The 26,566-nt window shown below is 36.9% G+C and overlaps 1 protein-coding gene across 4 annotated transcripts in view; it reads left to right on the top strand.

Annotated features, from left to right (window-relative positions):
- Positions 1 to 26,566, top strand: part of LOC139787509 (serine/threonine-protein kinase MARK2) — an 84,138-nt gene that overhangs the window by 11,785 nt on the left and 45,787 nt on the right. Inside the window, exons 1-2 of one of the 4 annotated variants that reach the window (XM_071726632.1) lie at positions 6,010 to 6,185; positions 13,033 to 14,724. The exons of 1 other annotated variant lie outside the window; for it this stretch is intronic. In XM_071726632.1, the coding sequence (XP_071582733.1) occupies positions 14,311 to 14,724 (414 nt within the window). In that variant the 5' untranslated portion in view covers positions 6,010 to 6,185; positions 13,033 to 14,310. Of the gene's footprint in view, positions 1 to 6,009; positions 6,395 to 13,032; positions 14,725 to 26,566 lie in introns of those variants that run through there. 2 more of the 4 variants (XM_071726633.1, XM_071726634.1) reach the window with 2 other exon arrangements.

The following is a 26,566-nucleotide window of genomic DNA, read 5'->3' as shown; positions in this document are numbered from 1 at the left end:
TTTTTTTTTTTAAGAAGATAAAATGAAATTAATAGTAGTTTCCAGAGATTTTCACAAAAAAGAATCTCGTCGTTTGTTACTTTTTTTCGTTTCTCACTCGTTAAAAAGAACCTTTAGAAACGCATATTTTTACAGTTGCATTTTTGCCGAAATGTAGTTGTGCAATCACGTGCACTATCATTCTCCTTCATTCCCCCCCCCCCCCATTGTCATCCACGGTGAGATCATGCTAAAAGTGATGTCATATATAAACAAGTGGAAGATACCGGCTCTTGACTAAGGATCAATGATTACGTAAAGGGTGATTATGCTTGATATTCAGATGTAGTACGTAGAAAAAATAAATTTGCACTTTGCAATTCACACATGAAAATTAAATCGTCGTGTGGTTTATTACGATTGTAGCGAACAATACGATTATCGTGGATTATAACGGCACGAGAATTTGCATCCATTGTTATTGTAATAAATCTGTTTTGGGTCAATTTTATCGTCAATACAATGCCAAGGACATTTTCGGTCAATTTATACAATTGCACGAGTTAGAGGAATCGATAATTCGATGGCCGCCGATAAAACACGTGCGTGAACGTAATTTCGTCGGCGTATGTAATCGTACAGAAATTTCAGTTCCTGAAAAGAGATAAAAAAAGGAACAGATTTATAAATTTGCTTCAACGGTTCATACGATATCACCCCGGAGAGATACATGTATAAGAGATGGTGCATAAAGTTAAATAATTTATTGTAAAATAGATTAGCCTATATAGAAAACTGATAATTTATGTATTAATAGTAGGTATATACCGCGAATGCAAAACATATTACGCGTTCGAGGATTAAAAGAGAGCAATTGGTACAAAATTAATTAACCGATGGTGGTGCTAATCATAGTCTGTCCAGTTCGCGCGTACTTATTCGAACGGTAGTGCTGGCAACGATAATGCCAGCGATATTCTGGCTCGTGAATCATTACTCACTCAGCCTTGCATAAGTTTTATTAGAAGCCGACGGCTTCGAAAGTTCTACGGAAAAAAAGTAGAGTTAGCCGGCGCGTCTAGACGATTACACCGCAACGCGTGACTCACAATTGAGTCGGAAAGATTAGTCTATCGTATGATCAGTACTTTCGTTATAGACAACAAGTCAGACATCTTAAGATTATCAGTTCCAACCAATTCTACACATATGCGTCGTCCCATATTTCAGATTTATATCAAGACTGTATTTTATTTTTGAAATTCTATCGAGATAAATCGCCAATGTGAATACGATATATTCCAACGAATATTGAAGAAATCCAGAATATATCGTAAAAAGGGGAACTTGACTTTTTTTATGATGGAATATTGCAAAGCAAGGAAATAAAAATGGGAAATCTACGAAAGGGTCAAACGAAAAGAGAAAAAATTATGTGCGTGACATATTTAACTAAATATATCACTATATCAATATTCCGTAAAGTGACAAGTTATGATATTTACAAGGATGAAAGAAGGAAGATTTTTTTATTTGTAAACGTTTATCTAGCGCTAAGTCGCGAAATCCATTTTACTTCATACACTGATGTTTATCGAATAAAATAATATGTATAATATGAAAGTGCTGTTTTATTTATTATAAATAAGGTGTAGGAGTTGCGCTTGTAGAACTTATATTTTGGTTTTCAATGTAACTTTTCGATCGTGTTTTTATTCAGATAAATGAGATAAAGGCAAAGGGAAAAAAAATCAGAAAACGATCAAAGAAAAAATTCTGTATGATGTGCCTAATTCTAAGTTTTCTGGTCATAAAATATAAATAGTTTTCAAATATTGTTTGATAGAGATCCATGCGAAGAGATAGCCTTTTATACGTTGTTGTATTCTAATAATATATTCTTCTCATGTTTTGAAGACTAATTTATTCAATCCTCTTGAATCTTCTCGTAAGTTAGGTGTCAAGACATGAACAAGTTTCTAAAAACGTTTAGTTTATGTTATCGACCTAGAGTCATAATTGAAGAAGAATATTCTGACTAAAATAAGATTTTCAATCGTAAACGCATATATTCATAATAAATGATTTTTTTAAAATTACGTTTTGTATAATAATAAATTTTAATAAATAGAAAACTATATGAGAGATATTTTTTATGACAGACTTATTTCGCGATTTATCAGGAACTAATAAAAAGTATTTCACACATCACCGGATAGTAATAAAAACATGTACGCAAATTTTTTAACAAATCTATTACGCGAACATGAATATTTGCATGCCTTCAACCTGCAATTGCTTTTTTATTAATTTTTTTATATTTTACTTCATACATTGAATCTTTATTCATTATTCAGCACTTTTTTTACATATGTAACTTCCGGACACGAGGCATGCTAACTACAAGGCTGTTAAGATTTTAACCTTACCTTTAATAAGCCATTTAATAAGCCTTTTATCTTTAATATTACGCAAAAATCCTTGTGTTACACACAAGGAAAATTGCATTCTGCAATTCGCGTTATATTCACACTAAAGCACTTTGCTGTCGCACTTTAAACATATATGATTGTATAATCGACGATCGGGTTAATTAGGTTAATCTTTATGCGCTGATAGAGCGAAATCCAGAACTTGTCGCACATGCCGCTATTTTTTTTCCTCCGCATCAACGTTCTGCCGTTGTACTTGTTGCACGATCGGCGAGTAAAGCTGGTTGAAGTTGAATATAGTTTTAATTACTGTTCGCGTAACTATCGAGCATTAACTAGGTTGATTTTCTTCGTGGATATAAAGGGAATATGTCAAGGAGAAATTTAATCACAATCGATTGATCTATCTTTTCACTCCAGATCCGATCGCTTTATTGACACCGATTAAATTAATATGAATAATAAACTTTATAAAAATCTAATGAATATTTAATGCTTTAAAATCTTACTATATAGGAAATGGTGGACAAAAGCATTAATCAAATTACAATAACGAGAATATAAATTGAAAGTGCGGCGAAATGGTGAAACTGTCGATGGCCCGATTCACTTGGCAATTGATAGCTGGTACGACAGATCGTTGATGATGCAAATGGGTTAATGACCGTGAATCTTCACGCATGTGTCCAGACAGTTTTTTTTATTAGATCTTTATTGGCGACTTCAATGCAATGTCGTGTTATCACGCCGGACGCGTATATATTTTCTCCTCAAGTAACATCACTTTCTATCCGTGAAAAGATATACTCTGTCTATATTCTGAGAAAGTTCTCGACTATTGAAGGTTACGACCCGAACTTTCCACTTTAAACCCTCTTCGAAGGTTACCGCGTAGTCTATCGATCACCGATGTTTGAGAACGGCTATTGATCACTATTAATTTAATTTCAAGATAAATTTCGAGCTGTTCGGATTCCTTATAAGTTAATTCAACAAGATAAAATGTCTAATTATACAGCTAGAAACCACAACATTTTGTGTACTCTGTGATTTATCAAACACAGAGATTACTATCTTCCTTTCATTTAATTACATTCAGGAAATTGTACGTTTACGCGTGGATGAAACATGTTCCAATAAAATTTTAACAAAACGGAAGTGCTCCGGCGCTTTCTGATATATTGTTATAGGAATTTCATTATAATAATGTTACTGCTGGCTCGATACTTTGACCGCTATAAAATAGAAGTAAAGGATACTAGTTGCGGTGAGGTCCCAAGTGGCCGAGAACGGTGCTTGTGAAATAAAACGCGTCCATCCGAGAATTAAAAATCCACGAGAGATCCTCGTGCACAGCCAGTATAAAGGCTCACCTCGTGTTGGATTACATGCATCAATTCCCAAAGTCAATTAATCTAATGGATCCGTCCGCTCGTTTCTCTGATCCGCCTCCTACCACCGGATCCTTTCTGCCTACCCCGCTATCCGAAGTTCCCCCGCGCCTTGTCTCTCTTTCTCTCTCTCTCTCTCGCTCTGAAACTGATGCGTTCGTTGTGCAACGAACGCATCTAGTGGCATCTAGGAGCGATTGCGCGCCGCGGTGCGCTTAATTTCTATTCGCTCGACTCGACTCCAACGTTCGGTGTGTAAACACTGTAAACGCACGCGGAATTCACGTATAAATATGCGAGCGCACCTACACAGACAATATATCTTGCCCAATGATTGTGTAAACGCGAAGCGTTCAGTACTTACCATCGTGTAATGATTGCTGCAATTCTTGCATTCTACGTCTCAAAAGACGACTGATAATGAAAAAATTAACACTTTGTTGAATTCTGAATATTCGTTATAATAAGAACTCATGTGTTTATACGCACATAGTTATGCATGCCGTCACGTAATTACATAAAGAGTTTCTGCCCTACCCTTATGAGTTTTGCAAACATCGCAAATTATTAGTATTTTATTATCGTTATCATTGCACGCGTCAACGTATGTTTAACCTGTGGACAAACGCAGTTCAGCGATTTCAGAAATTGCAGTTTACAATCTTTAAAAATTGGGGTTATCTTAAACGACAAGTGATGGATCGACGCGACGCTTTAATTAAGTATAGAATGTAATAGCGAAAGAACACACATATGTTAAAATCGTAGAGATATCTTTGGGTTCCCCGTTATTTTCTAATACGTCTTCATCAGATACAACAGATACTTTTGTTAAGTGTTACAGGAACATACACTTGCGACCAGGACCGTTATGTTACGCGACATACACAACGCGCGCAACTTATAAAAGTACGCGTAGTTGTATTCTGAGAGATTTCTCGCGCACTTTCTGACTCGCAGACTTTGTAGGCAAAACAATTATAATTAGGTAGTATTGGATCCATGAGAAATGGCGAGTCAGTTCCGGGTTTTCGTCAAAGTATAGTATGAAATTTTACTCGACCCACTTAATTGTACCAAATTTAATTCCAAATAACGTCACAAAAGATAATTTGAGATGTAATCTACGTGCTGATATTATATAAATCACAAGCGACACAGAATGATAAAAAATTGATTATTTTTTTAAAAAGAATTCCTCGAAAAGTGATGTAAACACATAATATAGTCTCTTTCGTGTATGCTATTTTTGTTTTGTCGTGCGTATGATTATTATTGCGTTCCGTTGATGACCGACGGCAAATTGATAGGTTATCGTCACGCTTAAACGTATCAGAGTCCTTTCATTCTCGATACATACACACAACAATTATCGTTATGACAACAGATAAAAAATCCACACAGGAAAGAGAATCAAGCGAGAGGTGAACATGCACACATATGTTCGCACTTTCTATATATATATATCTATATATATGATTGAGGCTTGAAATATAACATAAGCTTTATTTTTGATTCTCTGTGAGAATAGGAAAAATAAGTCGTACAGTAATTGTAGCTCTGAAAACAAAAGACCTATAAGTGATAAAAATTACATTTGTTGATGATAATAGCTAATGTTTATATTAAAACATTTGGTATGATTATTGACATTTAACTGAAATCCTTTGTGATATTACTTGGTTTTTATTCTTGGCGCTATAACAAACACAGACTTTATTTTCACGCGTATCGAGTTTTAGGCATGTATCGTGTATCTGTCAGTAAAAACTTGTCTACTTCTCTTTTATCTTCTCATGTCGCTCTCACGTGGCTCTCTTCCAATAAAAGTTCATCGTTTCACAGCGAAAATAAGTGATAGAGATTGCAGCATACGTTTGCACGAATATTTGCCGTTCGTTTTTTCACTTCTAGGAAAAGATTGCGCGATGTCGTCTCTTAATTGCGATTACGTTCATTGAAATTATTGATTTCGACCAGTATCAATTTCATGAGCAAACGATTCGTGATCTCACCGAAGCCCGATCGAGGAGTCTGCCCCGACCCGGCCGCAATATGTGTGAGTGTACACGCATGCACGCAGACATGTGGAGCAAAGCGAGAGACCGGCGCGGCGGACGGGCGGGAGGCGGGAGCAGCGCGTATCACGCTCGCTGGCAAGATCCAGCAACGAAGAGAGCTCGCGTATCCCCGCTCGACGCGCTCAGTTAGCACGAGACTCGCGATCGAGCAGCACGTTGAGCCCGATTGCCAGTGTGTATATGTGGTGTCACGACGACCGGACTTTTTCCTCTCTCGTGCTTCGATAGACGGCACGATACGTCGCGAGGAGAGACACGCGTCGATGAACAATTCCGCGATATTGGAGCCCTTTTCTCCAACGGTGTGTTTGCGTTGCGTATAGTGGCCATATACCGATACATCGCCATCGTCATCGAACTAGCAAAACTAGACGCGTACGCGACATCTCGCCCGAACGACGCACGCACGTGTGTCAATCGAGCGAAATGTCAAGGATGCGACTTCGCTGTCCCGACTCCCGACTCCCGCTATACAGCTTTGTTTGCCTCGCGTACTTTCCTCTCTGACTAGGTATCCATATTTCCGACGATTAATTTCCGCATACCTCTCGTTCTCCGCTTCTTCTCTATTTCGTTCGGCCACATGGCGGCACGAGGATGTGACGAGAGCGGAAACTTGTAATGTATTTTTTTTTGTACGGAAAGTGAAAGGACGATTCGCTGCAGTCATCACGGTATGAAATCGGTGGATTTTATCTAGTGATGGTGCACACTGTGAACGATTCTACGCATCCGACGACGCTTCTCGTTCTGATAATACGGTTGTTTGTTGCTCGTACGTGTATAGTATGCCGTAATCCGTGAGATATCTTGTTTTCGATAACCGACGCGGCGAACGATGTTGATCTCTTTGGAAAACGCGCATGACGCGCGTATCCCGGAGTGACGTCGTTGGTTGTCGAGGGATAACACGTGCCTGCCGGCGTATTATTCCGTTGATATTAATACCACCGATGTAAACATTGGCCCAACAATTGGCAAGCTCCGGTCTTAGACAGGCCGGAGCAGCTCATCGTAGCGCTAGTCGGGAATCGTATGCTAGTATAAAAGAGATTCGATACTCCGACACTGTTCATTGACAATGAATAATGTCGTATTCGTCGAACATGACTACTCATTCAACAAGCATCCACTTCCTTGTTTAGCTAACAAAAAAAAATTAAAAAAGAATAGAAATTTTATGCACAAGTAAATTGCGTATTATAGTTGGAATCGGATTCGAGATGTTCTTACGATGAATGTGTTATATAAATATGAATACTAATGACTCGCTCGATTGCTTATCAAATACGAAAATGAGTAAGAGTATATAAAACCTTGAAAAAGTTCTAAAACGCGTTATAAAACCTGAAATCGAGATTTCAAAGAACAATTTTACTTAAACGAATAAATAATCCGAGAAAAATGTATATAATGAAAGAAATAAATTAAATGTACATAAAATAAATCAATAAGAGACAAAAGAATTATATATGAAAGTATAGAGATTTCCACAATATTCTGCGACAAGAGGTAACGTAACAAGTTTTCATTTCTTGTATTTCTAGAGCAATCGCTTACTTATATATAGGGGAAATACCCATATATATCGTTCCATCGGGCTTCTCGCGCACGTCTGCTAAAGACAATTGACTAGTCTTGCGATAGTATCGATCCGCTCTCACGTTCGATGCGGGTGTTCGGTGTTACAAAAAACCGAATTCCTCTCTTCTATCACGACCGGTTTGCCGATTTACATTTCTAGTTGGCACGCTGACTTTGCAGTTTTACCAATTTAAGCAGAATGTCGTAAGAGCGCAGCAACGCCGATTCCCCGAGGCGCGTGACACGCATAGATGATGCATTGTGCGGCAACGCGATGCTTTTTAATTTGCGCCTCGAAGGTGCAACAGGTCCATTCGAGGAACGGATACACGGAACGTTATCGCGTAACGTTGCACGTACTATTAGGTGGATGACTAAAGAGATCTATCGATCGATCTATCCGACGATCGGGATGCTTTTAAGCGCGCTACCGCATCGCCTAGCTTCATTAACTCGCTCAATCGCCTATCAACGCAGCCTATTTCTCTGCAAACGGCCAATATCTTATTATAGCCGATACACTCGCGATAATTATGCCATAAAATTACATTGTTATTCCATGGTAATTTTTTTTACTCGCGATTGCGATTATTATCTCAAGATTGGAGCTATCACTTTTAGAGTTTATCGTTTAATACTTGAAAGTTGGAAAACAAACTGCACGACGCCATATACATATATACGCATTATCGTAATGTAGGTATTTCACACACAACGGAGTATCGTTAATGCTGTTTCTCTGAAATTCTTAGGGTTCACGCGATTTATGCCACTGTACTTTTCCGGTTTCTCCGCGTCTATACATCCGAGAATAGCGTTAATTCGTTTACGTTAATAACATTATTAGGAAGTCGTGGCACTGCGATTCTCCGATGACCGCATAAAACGCATCTCGTGATCACTCCCGTCTCGAACAATTCATGGCCGCATTTTTCCAGTGAAAAGTTTGTGTTGCAAGTACCGTTATCGTTCGAGATTTCTTATCCTTTAAAAATGATATTAAAACATACGTGAAAAGAGTTTGGAGCAGAATTGTTTAATACACCTTTAATTGTAAAAAAAAAGAGTTTTGAATAAAGAGATGAAAAAATAATAACTATACAGTATAATTATACAATTTTAGTAAATGTGGAATGTTTTTTTAAATGTAAAGTTTAATTTATTGATGCTTAAATTATATTAATCGTTATTAATTAATTTAGCGAAAGCTGATCAATATATCCAATTATAATGTGCCGTCAAATTTTATGAAAGTTTTTTTCATTTGTACATACGCGGAATCCAATCTCGATTTATCGATCTCAATGCAACTTGTATTTCGTATTGATGTTCAACGTGATCTACGCGAGTGCAAGACTCTGTTGTACGGTGGGTGGTGACGGTGTGATGTTTCGCGGTCGACTCAACACGCCCATTGCGTCAACACGCAATTCTATTAGCTGTTAGCGACGGTGAATGCGATCCATTGCAACTCTTGAAAGAACAAAATACTTCTAATAATATCAATAATCTAAAACAATAGCGCGTCTAATTTATTTCTTTATTTATTTCTAACTTATTTCTTGTATTTATTATCTATTTTTCTATGTCTTATATCTCTTGCCAAAAATATTATATTTATTTTGCTATAAAGATTCGAAAAACGTATTATAAATTATAATTATTAACGGTATTGAGAGTTCGCAAAAATATGTATTGTGCAAGAAATTACCATGTGAATCACTATGTTCATCTCAATGTACGATATCAAGAAGTTGTTCTTTTCTTATTTCTATTTTCTTCTCATTATTATTATCTGCATTTGGTCACTCACTATCAAGGCTCAATCACTCGATGGATCGCAAATGCGAATTCTTCCGCGCTTTACACGGGAAAAAAAACAATATCGTGGAATTCGCCTGCGCCTCGCCCTGCCAGGCCGCGTAGGTAGCGAAAGAGAGTGCATCGTACAACGGAGATATGCACTACCGAGCTCAAGGAGACCCGCTCACACGCACGCGCATACGCATATACACGTCGATGCCGTCCTTTGCGACGTCGCCTGAAACATCTACGAGGACGCGTTGTAATTTCTTCTCACTAGCGAGAAACTGCCTTCCTTCCTTGAGCGTCGTCGTGTCGAGCACATACGAACAAAAGAAATTTTTAATTCTCTATCTATACATTCGATATACCTTCAGCTCCGTTTTTTTTTTCTTTCAAATATCTACGTCACGCAGATGTCTAATTATATAAATTTTATAAAGCTATAAACTTCTTATTGTATCAATTGTTATTTTCATTGTAATTTTTAATATGGTATTTATTGTGCGATTATTATTTAAATGTATAAAGAGAGTTAAGAATAAAATAGATTTTATTCTTATAGTTTCAATTAAATTTATATTCATAGAATTATATCACGTCAGTAAAATAGAACGGTAAAATAAAATCGCGATGTTATGTTGTTAATTTATTAACAACATTTATTAACAGCGTAGCAAATCGCGGCTACGAAACGAATAGCATGTTACATTCGCCATTTCTGATTCGAATGTCTAGAGTTCTAGAGAACCCGTCCCTCGTCCGTGTTTACATGAAAATTATTGGTTTTGTCCTGTCTTTCCATCATGACGGGTGATTCATGCTGCGCGCTTAGGAATGTCGACCTCTTACGACTGCGCCCGAAGGAGAAGCCCGCCGTTCGTTATTCGTGACACGACCGGATATCCGTTGTAATTCTATCCTATCCGCACTATCGACGGATGGGATGTTCTGTTATCTAAAAACACGCGTTAGATTTTGTATATACATTTAGTACTTTATATTTTATATATATATATTGAATTTTAGATTTTAAACAGTTTGTTACAAGACTATATATTTTGTTGTTGGACACACGTCAAAATGATAGCCTTATCGCGAAGCTTCAAGGAACTTTCCGATGTATATTCCACCTTGACCTTGTGAACTTTTACATTACGCATCGTTTTGCGCTTGATTACGGTCGATTGCAGGTGATTAATTTAATTGAATTAGATTTAAAGAGATGCGGGCTCCTCTTATCTTTTTGAGATAATAACCATTAAAGACCCGAACAAACTAACGTTATTGAAGAGCCGTGTAGTTCTCTCTCTTTCTCCTTTGCAAAGTAGCTTTCTATACATATCACGCGAGGTTACATAATTTTCGATTAAATGCCTTAATGTCTGATAGAAGACCGCCGCGAACGGGATCGATGATTGCCAGAACGTTTTAACGATATTGCGAACAGAGCGAATCCATGAATATTAGTCTTCGCGATTTTCTCTTGCAATTTCTCGAGCGAACACTCGCCAGCAAATTTAGTTCGCTGCGACACAACTTAGTGTAACAACGATATTGCTGCGATAGACCATTAAATCATTTCGATGCCCGTAATATTTTTACGTTGTTTTGTACAGTACAGTTCAGTACGTAGTATCATTTTGTATCTAGCTAGTGTTACGAATGGAGAGCGAGTGCCTAACCTTCGGGCATTCACGGGCGTGCCGGAAATAATAATGATATCACGTTGTGTCTACTGCATTACTTGCATTTCTCACTTCAGATTATAATCATTTACAATGCTTCACTTTACTTAATATTACGCGAGAGATTGCTCCATTATTAAGGTATGTCGCAAAAAGTTAAAAGAAAAATTAATTTTGATGATGTAATTTGACGAGTAATGTTAATTTCGGCAAATTTAAAGAGCGTAAAATCATGGACATTTTTATGCAGAATACATTTTTTTCTCGGTACTTTGTTTCATAATAATCAACTTAAAAGGCTTTTCATTTATCCTATTTTTTTCACGCGATTATTTGTAACGACATGCGATAAAATTTAACGATCAAAATTATATGAATTCCATTAATTCTGTACTTTTCACTTTCGTAAGCAAGATAGTTTTCACCGAGACTAAATTCGCTTTAAAACTGTAATTAGGGCGTATGCTGAAAGTAGGCTTTGGATTCAGTCTGTATGTTTCGAGAGTTTCCCTTCGCATGTTTCGCAGAAATATAACACGCGTTATCACGCCTATAGACGGAATAAAGTATATTAATTATTCCGATTATAGAAATAGCGCACACTCCGATTTGAATAGATTCTCTCACCGCGTTCGTTGCATCACGTTAATACCGCGGCACCGTAACGTCATCGATTTCTATCTCATCAAATGATATCACATTTTCAGTTAGATTTGTGATTTCAAATGGATTTACTTAAAGTTTTGTAACATGTTTCTTGGGCTGCACGGTGTTTCGATTTAAATTCTAAAAATTTATGCGATAAAGAATTTATAGAAAAGTATATAGAGACATTATATATTACCTTAATGAAAATCTAATTTGTGCCATTCGCGACTGGATTTCCGCGCGAGACGAATTAACAATTTACGGCTTGAAAAGACGACCTGGTTCGGATAGATTTGGAGATACAGACGGCCTCAGTAATGCGATTCTCGCTGTGATTTTCCGGGAAGGTTCATTGGGTACAGTGACCCTCGGCTAATTGCATCCGTGTCGTGATATGTATATCTCATCCATTCTCTACGTGGGGAATTTTTAACGTCTTGGCGTTAAGGAATGAAATCGATAAACGAGCGCATCCATGTACGCGTTCATGATTCGCACTTAGGTTCCCTGAGACGATACTGTGTGGACCAGTATTTTTCAATTTTCTTCGAGCAACGGAATACTTTTGAATAGTAAACAGCTGTTGGAATGCCCATAAGATTATTTTAGTTCAGTGTATTATTATATAAAATATCTAAAATTATAGAAATGTCTTATTTTTAGATGATCAGTGATAGTCTCAGAAAAAAAAATTCCCTGGTGTGTCTCTCTCCCTCTCACCCCCCCCTCTCTCGAATTATTCTGAAAATGAAGAATTTAATTATTGATTTTGACTGAATAAATACCTATTTATAGGTACAATAAGTATACAAACACAATTTTTTCCGCGATTTCTTCCTCAGCATATAATCATCAGATCAAGAGATCTATGTCGATCAACATTTAATTTCTACCAATCAACTCCTAATATGAATGAAATTTTAATTTCACTCTCAGAAGCTTCCTAATTGCCCCTAAATTAAATCGCATGTGACGTTTGCAGTAAGTAAGCCGTTAAAATATTTGAGGATCGCGATAAAGAAATTCACGTCATCCACCTGCCGGGGACGTCAACCTCGGCAGCAACACCTGCGAGCAACACACCGTTCGTGTAAAACTTATCGTCGGACCGAATTCGCGCAAACAACTGGCGTGACGCTCGCTGAAGCAGCACCAATAGAAGAGCATCGCGCGCAAAATTAATCACCGCCGCTCTACGTCGCGATTGAAGGAGGAAACCGCGTAACACGTTTCGTCGTCGTCGTGCCGCCATCGTCGTGATAGTAATCGCATTATAGTCAAGCGAGATAGCTCTCCTGTCTCTCGTTTGCGTTACGACATTCGAGGCAAGATCGATTTGCCCAAAGTGTCGCGAATGTCGAATCGCAATCGCCGAAGTGACGTGAGAACTCGAAAATTTGTCAAACTCCTGGACTCATTTCCGCAGATAGCACAGTGTGAAGGTCGAGAGAAGTGATCGTTGAAAATCGACTTGTTCTACGTAAGCTCGATACGCGAGAGGAGTTGTTGGGCGATCGCTGCTAAATTGTAAACTGATTTTGAAAGTGTTGATACAACGCGCGCAACCGCTACAATCCGCAAGGTCGCAATTTAACAAGCGGCAACTTTGTTCTGCCACGTCACGGTTAAATTGCTCGAAAGTTTGGCTCAACGCGAAACTCTGGATGATTTACCACGGCGAACGAGTTGAACGACCGTTGAGAACTGCACCAAAAATTTTAAGGACGCATCGATGAAGAATCGTATTATAGAGAGAAGAGTAACTAAGAAATTTCTTGAAAAATCGCTGGAAGAAGAAATCGAAGCTCGATAAATTAATTTTAATTGATAATTGCCCAGTGATCATGACTTGTTAAAAACAAATTATATCGCTTTCTCCTTTCGAACGCATTGATTTTGCGCGCTTCGTGGAAGCGACTTAAGCGCGTAGAGCGCGTAAAATTATCGGACGGTCTGCAGCTGCGCTCGATATCCTCTTCTCTGTCGCTTAGAAAACAAGAGGCATCGAGATCTCGTAGTAAATGTTGCAGGGGAAGCAGAGAGGAATTGTGAAAGGAACGAAGAATCGAACCAACTTTCTCTCGCCGTGGTAACAAAGATACTTAAAACTTTGCGATCGGAAATGCGTTCTGATTCACAATACGATTTTAGCTTTCCGAGAAAGTGTCTTGAAGCCGTATTACGCGCAGCAGTAACCGAAGAGTAACAGAACGGTTACGACGAGAGCAAAACAGAGTCATCGCCAAAAGATATTACGGCAAACGTTACATCATTAGGAGCGAAATTACAAGAATAAACGAAAAGAGAGTACTTGAGAGGGAAAAAATATTTTCAAGAAAGTAAAGAATATAAATTTCCAAAACAAAAAATATCCTAATATCAAAATTGTGTAAGAGATCTAACAGATATCTATAAGTATATACAATCTCTTTCACAGAATAATACACATTCTCAGAAACGTATGTAGAAAAAAGAAATTTCTTCTTGCGGAAAACCGTGTTCTTTATCGTCAAGTCGCATCTGGGAATCGGAATTTCGGTGCACAATATCGAACGGTGAAGCCTGTTCGCGGCAGGGCGTTCCATTTCACGACAGAAGGGAAGGCGCTCTGGTCGATTAGAGGCCGGTGCAGGTGGTCTTCGTCGTCATCGTTCAACGGCCGTACGGCAAGAAATCCAGCAGGATTGCTCCGCACGTGGATACGATGTACGTGATGGAAACGGGTGGCCACAAGGTGGCACCCGTGCCCACGTCGACACGAGTCAAAAAAGTGGTGGATTACAACAAGACGATGAACCAGCACCATCATCATCGTCATCATGAGGGTGGCGGTGGTGGCGGTGGTGGCGGCGGTGGCGAACGCGGAGGCGGGACGCACATCGCCGCGACGGTGAAAAACACGGTGCGCCGATTGTTGCGGCGTACCAAGAGCCATCGAGATACACCCTCGACGAACGCCTCGACGATGACTCCCACTGTCGCCAACGGCCATCCCATCGTTCCACCGTCTACGCGTATATCCAGGAACGACTATGACGTGCCTCCCCCTTCGTCAAACGCCAACTCCAGATTTAACGCCAACTTTAAACGCTACTCCAGGGCGCGCGTAAGGCTCCAGGTAAGAAAACACTATTGAATACTACCAAGCCTTTCTCTGCCGCGAGCGTTTCTCCCTCAACCACGAATTCGCGCTTCGACTTTTTCATGCCAAGTGACGATTCCTTGTCGTAATTGACTGCGTCGAGCGTCGAGTTATAGCGTTATATAGCGATACGGAGACGTACGCAGCTCCTATAGCTGCACAATAATTGTGTGCAGGAATTTATTAAAAATGTATTCAGTATAATCGTAACAGTTAACAAACTGAAGAATATATATATTTTACCGTATCTTTTTGCGAGCTCGAAATGCGCGCAATCCGCTGAAAATACTGAAACCAGTTTGCCATCTGCGGATAATAACGACTTAAAAAAAGGAAATAAATCGGTGTGCTCGTACGAGTGAATAAGTTGAATAAATGTGGCGATTATATCGATCGTTTATTTGCGGCAGGTGCGCGAAATACGTCGCGCGGAGAATCAAATACACAGGGTCTGTGTCAAGTTTAATCGACCATTGAGTCTGATAATTAGGAGTGGAGAATGATCGATAATATTGTACTTGCTTGAGAAAGTGACGGCTTAAGAGTTTTCTTCTTCTCTTTTCCGCAAAGACTATATCATAGATACTTAACTGTTGCGAGTACTTTTACGAAATGATAATATAAATGGAGATTTTTTTTTAATCACTCGCGATCAATTACACTTTATAAAATTTTCTTATCTCAACAAATTTTCGCTGGTTATTTCTATTATTTATGGCTACGTTGCAACAGATTAATTTTAATATTGTGCGAACAAAGAAACGTGATGAAAAAACTGAATTTATTTCGTGGAAACCGTTGTTAAACGTATAATATACGATCACGTCAATCTCGAGAGTGAGATCATTAAAGTTCTCTCGGAAATTTCCTTGGTTCGAGGAAAAATAATTTCGTGGGTTCATGCTACATAGAGAATATACTGTGAACACGCGTTAACTTATGGATTTATTTCTTACAAACCGGCGCGCATTTTATGTAAAATTTTAATTCGAGAGTTGAACAATATTATCTATTAATTCCATTAATTCGCGAAGATATGAAAAACAGTTACGTGACGTAAATTATATTTTGCAAGATATAAAATTTAAACAAAATATGGAGTTGGGTTTATAAAATACACATTTAATAGATATATGATTCTCAAAAATGTAGGTATAGATTAAACTAAAGTATAATGAGAAATAAAACTTACTATTCTTCTCTTTCTTCAAGGTATGATTATTTTCTTCTTAAAAGTTATTTTATACTTTTCTATATACGTTATCGTTTTTTGTACGCTTTTTTTGAGTCACTTCAATCGATATTTATCCAAGTCTTAATTAAGTTATCTCGTATTTATCACATCTTTTCCTCGAATATGTATTTGTTAAGAGGAAAGTCAGGGTTTCTCCGAAGTTGTTTTGTAGAGCATTTCCTACAAGAGTAGAGTAATACAAAATCCGATTGTTAACAGTTGATTTTATATAAACGTTTGCGGAATGAACCTAATTGATTCTTGAATATTTAATTCGTAATAGTAATAGTAATATTTAATTCGTAATAATATGCTATACATAATAGGCAATGATAACGATTAAAACCTACGATTAATTCGGAGAGTTCTAAAAGATGACAATTATATAAACAATTTTTAATTTTAACTTGAGATATGTGACGATACTAATCAAATCGCACACAAACAAAAAACATTTTTTTTTATAATCTGCATTGAAATAATTATCAATCATATCTCATATTTTATCAAAATATAAATCTTAATATTCACAGAAAGAAAATTTTCTTTTTTATCATTCTTGAACATTCTTCGTTTCGTCTGCAGAGCTGCATTCTTCGCTGATCGTCGCAGGGCGTTGAAGCTGTGGCGAATACACCGGAAACCTGACATTATTATTGTATCTTAGTCTCAAGGGACAATATGCCGAGTACTTTCCAATATTACGAAAGCTACAAGTCTCTCCGCCTTCGCGACGGACGAACGAAGAAAAACCTGCGAGAAGTAATCGAGCCGAGCCGAGCCGAGCCGCGCGCCTGTCAACCGCGTAACGTTGCGTTTTCGCTGCTGGTTTCCTTTCACCGTCGCTGCTTGTGTGTGTGTATGTGTGTGCACGCGACACCAATATAGCAATGTACGCACGTATCATGCACGCAAGCTGCAACGCACCTTCGCAGCCTGCACAGGTGCTCGAGTCCATATTGGCGTGGTTGCGGAGGCGAAGAGACTTGCAGTTTGCACCTGACTGGCTCATTTGTCGAGACAAGCGTCAGTCAAGGTTCCAATTTTCTTCATGTGGTCCATAGTGGTTGCTATGAAAATTCGCAAACTTCCATTTCTAGTTCTTTTAGTGTGTGGTTTGCTAGAAACGTTTCCTTTAGAATACCACATTCAGATCTGAATATTCTGGATCTTACTAAAACAAGAATTTCAATTACTCAATGACGTATTTAAATCTTGTCATTAGACTCATTAAGATAAAAGGTATCTTAGTAATAATGTTAACTTTAATAATTTTTCTGCTTGTGAGAAAAAAAGAAGAGTTACAAATATTGACGGCAATTCTCTTTCTTAAAGAACTGAACGTACAGAATATTGATACAAGTAGAGATAATTAAAATAGTAGTTTGAGAGTTCAATACTGTACAGTATAATATATATATATATATATATATATTATAACACAAAACAAGAATTGAAGAGTTACAAATGTTTGATTATCTGCTCTAGAAATTCTTATATCTCGTTACGGTAAATATATCTACAATACTATAATTTCATTCTTGCTTCCACAATTTCTGGCTGCTACAATTTTATTTTTGTTTTCTCGTGCACCTTCAAGTACCTAGGATGTCGCTTGGAAAGGTCAGGCTGAAATTTGCACTCATTCCGTGTGTGTACCAAGAACTTTGAGATTCTATTACATACAATTTCTCATTATCTGTACGTGGAAGCGTCAGACATCCCTTGTAAATTTGTAAGATATATCTCCTATGGTATTCATTAAAATTTTCTGTTTGCTAATTAAATACTACAGTGTCTGAAGTAGTTATTCGCCTTATAAATTCCATTATATTATTGCATATGCATGTACTGCTAGCATAGCTAACGTACATTTAGAGAGGCTTTATACACAGTGTCACAGAACTATCATCAGTTTTACTACTTTTCAGATTTTTAGACTAATTTGGAGTTAATCTTTTTTTGACGAGATATTATTAAAAATATTTACCTCAATGTTATCTCAATAACGTCGAGTTATTCATTATAATTAGATGAAGCTTAGCTTCCCGAGTATATCTTTTTATATCATCTATTGTAATTCTGGCTGTTGCATATATGGGAGCATTAATGCTATTGGGCGCGTGCGCACTTAGCAATAAAATATTTCTCTACATTATATGAGAAAAGAAATATTTTCATAATTTATATCACATAATTATTAACATAATTCAAGTACTCTATTTCCAGAAAAAATGAAGAGAATCGATAAGTTGTCTTTTTGAAGTCTCCTTGTGAATGCGAGCGCACCTGATGGCATTAATGCTCCAGGTTGTACGTGCTGCAGTCTGGTGAAAATATAAGGAACTTATTGCACTTGTCCGTTTAGTCATCTGCAAGAATGTACATTACTGTCTTGCAGTAAGAAATTAATTTAATCTTTTTCTAAATTATACGACAACTGAAAGCTGAAAGGGTTACAAAGAAATTCCTTATTTATCGTGTTTAGATAATCGAATAATAACTGGCATTGCAATTTATATATATTTAGAATCTTTACTGTGATATAAAAAATTACATTTCCGATTAGTTTTAGTATTGTTTTTGCTTACAATGCATTCTTAGCTTAAAATTTAATTAATTTTATTGTCGGTCTTGTTCCTGAAAGAAAAGAATAAAACGCGCGCGCGCGTTTTACCATTTTTACCATATTTTTTTCAGTATTTTATGCTCTGATTTTACTTCAGAAACGGGCTTTCCCTTCTATCTCTATTGTGTTGTTTACGCGTTTAGACACCCCATACTTATTATCCATTGTAATCCTGCGCGGGTTAAACCGGCGCGGCGCGGCGGCGCGGCGCCGAGACCCTATATGCTCAATTTCCTGTATGTGGCGCGTCGGGACCTCGCTGTTTTCAGAATGCAGAAAATATGAGGTGCTCGCTATTATCAGACAGCCAACTCGTGTTTTCCTTTCATTTCGAACAGTATCGAGGGAGACGTGACTCGCATGTTGCACATTTAACGCGTCGCGTCGTCTGCTTCTGAAAAGATGGAAATAAAGTTCCATCGCGGCAAAACGGACGTCTATTGTTTTCCATTAGATTGAGAGATACCAATGACGCCTTTATTAGGGTCCGCGAAATATTTTTACATTGACAGAGATAAAATAATCAGCGCGTATTAAGCATCAATTCGTACGAATCAGGTATCTATTATTCGCGAAAAGAACTCGGCGTATTTGCAAACAAGAGTGAACAAGCGCGCTTCAGACACTTTCGATATTTTTAACTGCTCGTTATTTTTGCTTTCGCACGTTACTCGCGATAATTTATCGACGTTTGAGTGCAAAAACAAGCTTCACTGAAATCGATCGGCTCTCGTGGAGAATTCGTTATGCAGGCGTTTGAGTCTATGAATAAGAAAACGACTTTTGCGACGAGTTAGGAAGATTCTTACCAAGTTGCAAGTCGTCTTTTTATTATGAAATCAGGGATACACTTTTCAGCTTTAGCCATTAAATTTGCATAGCGATTTATTCATAAAGCGTAAACAAAAGATGATTGTAGCTCATGCCGTACAGTATGTTCACTATTTTTAAGTATCATGCGGAAACACAAACGTTTAAATCTAAAATGTTAAAAACATGATCAGACACATCTTGATAGGTATATCATCAGATCACACACATTATGTTAAGTTACATATATAATCTTAACATATTGGATACTCTGTATACGAATCGAGAAGATTTTCATCGGTGATAAATAAACATCCCCGATATCGGTCGACAAACTTGTCTGTCACATTTGCGAGCGGAAGTAGCTACATTACGAAACAATCAATTCTTCGCAATTGATTGTCGCCGCATGTTACGAAGAGCTTGCATTTCTCGCGCGAACGTGAATGCTCGTATGTTGCATCGTGCAGTAAAATCAACTCTTGCCGACGACGCGTCAGAGAGTATTCAAACGATTCACTTCCGTGATAGTTGAGAGATCGTACGCCTGAGTCGGATTCGTACGAACATTGGATGGGAGTTTCAGTTTCATCAAGGCCGCACCTATCAAACAATTCAAGCTCCCCCAGCGAATACTTGGTGCGTGCATACTCATAAATACGTTGCGAATTATTTATAATATTCAGTTGTTAAAAATGTAACAATGATCGTGGCAATGAAGATAATATAATTGTTTCAAATTGATATGTAGTAGAAGAACATTCCTATCTAACCAGTAATGGCAAAAGGCAAAATAAAATGTTTCTTCCACATATTTAATATTAATATAGTTATTTGATTTCAAGTTTGTGCTGGAACTTGATTTCAGGCGACGGCTCGCCACTTCTGTTCTGCAAAAATGCGGGGTACAAATTTGTACGCCGCGAATTATTTTTAGATCGTATTTCCTAAGGTCTCTAATAATAATGTCAGTCATTGAAGGTTATCGATCCAATAAATAAAGCGGTTATCGTAAAAATAACTTGCGTGTATCGATCGTGGGTGTACGTATTGACTTTACACATCATGTGACGAACTTTTATGCTTTCTCGTTGGTCCGCGGCATATCTGTGTCGAGAAAAGGCCTATTCCTTTTGTAGATAACGCATTTTAGATTTACACGTGACATTCATAATTCAAATCTCTCTATTTGCTCGAGAGAGATTAGACTTTAATGAGCACGTAGCAATATGACGGTACGTTATAAATATTTTCTACGAAATCATCATATTTACCTCCAGCCTTTCGCATGTTTTTAACGAAGAATTTCAATGGAAAACTTTTTAAAATAATATTCGTAATATCGTTAATGGTTGCAAGTTTCCGATTTCCAAACACACACACACACACACACACACACACACACACGCACAAAAGGAAACATGAGTGTAACCGCAGATATTTGATCTTAAAATTCGCAAAAACAGACTTAACAACTCTTATTTTTCGGCGTGATCTCTGCACTCGTATTATTTTATTAAAGTCGATTAAAGTTATTTTTGCAAAATTATAAAAAATAAATTGGTAATAAATTTAAGATAAGAAAACGTCGTAAATGTCGGATTATATGAACAGGTATGAACATGTTGTATCAATGATGGAATTGTGAACATTCGGATTATCGAGTACGGAGAGAGATTTTCTGTTAAAACATTATATAATTGAATAAGTATTTATTGAGGATGAAATATTCTATATTTATATTATTTGTTACGTTTCTTTATTTATATATTAATAATACATTTAATGCAAAAGAAACGTGTTTAATAATTTATTTTTATTATAAAGCATCTGTATGCATATATATGTGTATATTGTTGTTAATTCTTGTTTTTATGAAATAATTTAATCGTAATTCCCTTATCGCACTCATACACGTTTCTCACGTAATGGAAAATACCACGCCCGTTAATGTTTACTTGTGCGTGACATGTGTGACATGTGAGTAGGATGATTAATCAGTCGAAATTTAATATTACGACATTTCTTATTGCGTCAGACGGATTCCAAGTTTTGAGAAACGACCGCATCTGGTTTTACGACGATGATAATGATAATGTTGCCATGACAAGGTACATTACGTAACGTGAGTTTATTCGCATTTATGATAAGCAAAATACTTAATCTGTCGGTTCATGAAACAATAATAAATCTCGTTATTTTAGTGCGCAACTTAAAGATGCATCAATTCATTTAATCAACTCCATAAATAACGTAATAAAAATAAAATTCGCTTGCGTAATTGTTAAAAGTCAAGGCCCAATCACAGTAAAAGTTGATAATGATTTATAAATATTATGCGCATATATACTCGCATGTATATTGATAATAACAGCAAAAACATCAAACGTATAACGAAAGATAAGATTTTTGTCGTAAACTACTTCGTAAACGTGATAAATTATTATCAGAAATTTAATTAGTATAATTTTCCAATTTTAATTCAATATATCTATTCATTGTCTTAATGAGCTTCTATATTGGTCAAATATCTCGTGTCGACTGTCTGAACTTTATTGCTTCTCTTATCTTAGTATTACGAAAAATATTCGCAAAAAATAACTCGCGAGCGCTAAGAATAGCTTCATCTCACAAACGATATCAATAATACCGCAAAACAAAAAAATAATATATAGTAAGTATATAAAAATATTGGAAGAACGCAACTCTCGATTGCAACTTTTTCTGGGGGGGGGGGGGGAAAGAATGATGATAAATATGTCACTTGTCTCGGCGATTCCAAAAATTTTCCTAATGTCGCGACGGTTTGATGACAATTCGTTATCTTGGACGTTATAACTGTCACGTGAAAAATGCTCCATAAATACCAAGAGCGCAAATACTAGAGTTTTAAACCAAGAGACATCGGTACATGATTCAGAATGCAGAGTGATTCGATTACTCGGCGTAAAAAAATGTGATTTTAAAAAGACCGATTTATGTTATTAAAACATTGATAAATATGGAATATATTGGGTTAGGAAGATAGTTGCTTCGACATTCTTTTAGAGAATAATAAAGATTGCAAAAAAACAAAGTTATACAGTTGATACTGAAAAGTTTAGGCTTTTGCACTAGTTGTATCCTTTGAATTTAATGCTGAATGGTCGTGTGTCTGAAGCTGGCGTGTTATTTTTTGAAAATTCGTAAAGTGTTGAGAGAGAGAGAGAGAGAGAGAGAGAATTCTGGTTTTATTAAAAATAAAACCAAAATTCTCTACAGTTATAGGTTACACAATTAGTTCTGGTCATTAAAGCACAAAAAATACCTTAGGACAAACTGAAACGCTAGATTCACGCAGCATCTCACTTTTATGGACAGTTCTCTTATATTTATTGCTAGAATTTAAAAGATTTATAGCTCTATATAAGTTTTAGAAAGAGTTCTGACGATAAACATTGTTTTCTTAATTTTTAAAGGATTTTTATCGCTCAAAGAAGTCGTCTTTATGGGAATAAAGGTGAGATGCTGATCAATTATAAAACGTTCCAGTTATTTTAAAAGAGTTCTCATGCAGTTCTAAATGTATTTGAACATTTTATACAGAGTTCACACACGTTGAATAGTCATTTTATTATCTTGAAACACGTGAGACGAGAGAAATGCATTCTATTTATCGTACATGCACGTGTGTTATAGCCGATAAGAAGATGCCTGTTTAAAGGAGCTGGCTTTGCAACATTTTAATTTAACACATGATTTATAACGCACTTGTATATCATTTACGACAGCACGTTTTTTCTTATTAAATCCTTTTTAACCGTCTCATGCACTTTCACTGTTTAAGTTCACGAATATATTGCTACGATTTACGGATTCGCTTTTCTTAGAAACAGTTGTGCTTATTAAACATAATAAGAATATTTTTCGTTATTCATATATCTCTTTAGAGATAGGAATATATTCTTGAAAGGAAAATTTCTCATTTCATGGATCATAATTCCAATGATTTTTAACGCTTCTGCATGTTAAGATAAACTAGTTCTTCTCATTCTACAAAATATCTATAATTTCTATAGCATTACGAGTTTAGCATTAATAAAAATATTAAATTACAAAGCTGCACTATTATAGGAGCACATCTGATCGTGTTCTCCGATTCTAAGTGAAATATAAAAAAACGATAGTTATATGTGGAATTCTCAAGATATACCTACAATACTACCAATTATTATTTATACATCCAAGAATTATGTAAAATTGCAGAGAAAGAGGGAATCGTGATAAGCCGAATAATTGGATTAAAATTACCGTGTAGGAACGGTTGAAGTAGAGAAAATTTAGTTTATTTTCGGGTGAGAAGTGCTCAATGAAAAATCATTGGTCAATCACGACGTGCCGAGGCGAAATAATTTGTAACACGTGCGATCTACATGTGTTCGGCATAGCAAACTCTTGCGCTGTCGAAAATAGGTTGAAATTGGTGTACGCGTGACCTTATCGTAACGTGTGAAACGGTTGATTCGTATTTACGATCGATAAATTCATCATTGCATCACATGCGCTAATGCGCGCGTGAGTCTTTCCGCTTCCAAAATTTGACCTAAATGGACTACACACGGGTTTTCGATGCGGGCCTGATATATAGTTCGCGTAAGATATATAGATGGCAAGATTTATAACGCCGACACGAACAAACGTGGAGATATGGGTGCGGAATAGATTCTTGCGGAATCCTTCAAAGATCGACCGATTACGATAATCGTGACATTGCCGAATTTGTTTCCTACGACGAATAGGTAAGTCGATTCCTCGCGTTGGATATTCTCCCTTGTTATTCATAGGTCTCAGTAATGTTGTTATCGATTATTGTTTGACTAAAATATTATTAATTAAAAATATTAAAAATTAATGCAGATAATACATTAAGTCATCGGGATTAATTTTTTGCTTTTATTCTTTTTTTGCTATTGAAATTTTTTACTTGCGTGTATTACCATTTTTATATTGTATATATGCCATGCGTCATATGGTCATTATGTTATGTCTTATAAGATATTAAATTTTCTATCACAGTTTATCGCGCAATAAAAAGGTAATACGTAAAACCGTTGATGTTTTTCGACTAACAAACGCGAGATGAGGCTTCGATATCGAGAGCATCCGATTTCGTAAAGCTGTAAACTATTCTTGGTTCATCCGCAATGTACGTTTGCCACGTGTCGTCACGCGTTTGTAAAGCCATAAACGCAGATAAAAGCATCTCGATATTTGCGTAGCAAACGCATTGCGCGATGCATCGTTAAGCAGTTGCTGAGGCGATGTCTGAATGGAAATTTTTTATTCGCCAACGCCGATTATGCGCTGCAGTATGTCTGCATAATTAATTCCGACATGCGAAAAAAATACGTGAATGCATACACGAGTGTTTAGCAAGGTGTTTCCTTTTTAGACTTTCTCAAGCCCTTTCAAACAAATGCGACTGATGAATGCGTTATCAAATAAATAACTTTTGCCCCAGTACGATATACAGTGACTGTAGCATTCGATTATATTATTAACGGTATATTATATTATTATATTATATAATTAAGCGAACTAGCGGAAATATCATTGTTTTATTAGCGTATCGCATTACGAGCTTGTAAATATACAGCTTGTAAAAAATACAATCCAGTTTTCTAGCTTTTAAAACATAACATCATAATATTCGTCATTCTGTTTAAAGCAGAGACATTGGAAAAGCTTGGGAGATCTTGAAACCGGGGCGTTCTTAAAAAAGACTACCCGCAGAATAAAAATAACATTGTATTTCTTTTCAATACCACACATGTACTCACGTATTTCGTCAGTATTTTCGTCACAGTGTTTATCGTTGCGGACTTAAATTTTCTTTTTACACGTGTATTAAATGATTATTTAGAAGCACCATGTCATTCTTGATTTGGCTGATAATCCGGAAACAATTTACATCGGGCTTATTAGCTAAATGTTCGAGCCCGACATTAATTACGCCATTTACGTTGCAGCTGTCTGCATCGACGGATAATTGTTTGGTTGGTGACGCGATGGCAATTAGTATGCCGAATAGCCATTGAGCCTGAGGCCGCGGCTGTATCGAGAATAATTGTGTCGTCTAATAATATTCGTATATTTTTCCAAGTAAGAATTTTTATCTTCGAAACTTTAGTATTATTTGCTGTTGTCCCGATAATCGATCAATTGTTTTGAGATTGGTAATTGTGGCACACTGTAACATTTCGAGCGACAAATCTAGTCTCCTTCGACTGATTGTGAGATACATGACGCGAAGAAATCAAGAGCACGATAGAACAAAGAAATATATAATTAAAAAAACCAAAGGATAAAGTTTGGACATAAGCTCCTCGAAGTTATAAGTAGATATAGATTGGGTGCGGTAACGGTATATATAGATCTATAAATCATTGAACCGCATTTCAAGAAGGTGAATTGAAAAGCTTGAAAGTAAACAGTTTTAATAGGAATATAGGTCAAAATTTATGTTTAGCTGCAAACGAATAGCTTAATGGTTAATGTGATAAATACATTTATGTAGTTGTAGCGATTATACGTTTTCTTGAATAATGAAAGTTTTGAGTTTCACGCTCTTATTGCCCAAGTGAACCCAACTCTTCAATTAGGTTGGCGCGATTCTAACTCATGTATCTACATTCTACAAATCTATATGTATGCAAGCCGGAGCGTATGCGGCACAGTGCAACCACTGCCACATGCATGCAAATGCGTCGTGCGTGACTCCTCTTCGGACTCGTTCGGAAAAACGAGTTCGCTCTATGTAGCACGCAACGCGCTCGAGAGATCCTTTTAACGCTCCTGGGGCTTTTCTGCCGCCCGTTATTAACAATGCCAACGCTAATCGTGTCTAACATGTGGGAAAGCTGCATCCTCTGCGCGTGGGTCGCGAAACCGCGCCTTGGCGTGAAATTTTCTCGCTTCAAGAAGTCGATCTCTAATAAGCGCAGCTATAAGAGTCGATGGATAATCCGAAGAGTCTTTGGGAGACGAGACTTCTTTCAACCTCGCAAAGATGTTTCCATCTCGATATCGATCGATGAGCTATTTTCGGTCTTTGTAACAAACTAGCCGATAATAGCGCGGCGGATACTTTGTCCCCGTTAGACAGT

The sequence above is a fragment of the Temnothorax nylanderi genome, unplaced genomic scaffold (genome assembly GCF_030848795.1).
Source record: "Temnothorax nylanderi isolate EJ_2023f unplaced genomic scaffold, tnyl_v1.0 TNYL_tig0010_pilon, whole genome shotgun sequence".
Taxonomy (NCBI): Eukaryota; Metazoa; Arthropoda; class Insecta; order Hymenoptera; family Formicidae; genus Temnothorax; species Temnothorax nylanderi.
This window is presented reverse-complemented; position numbering and strand designations above follow the sequence as displayed.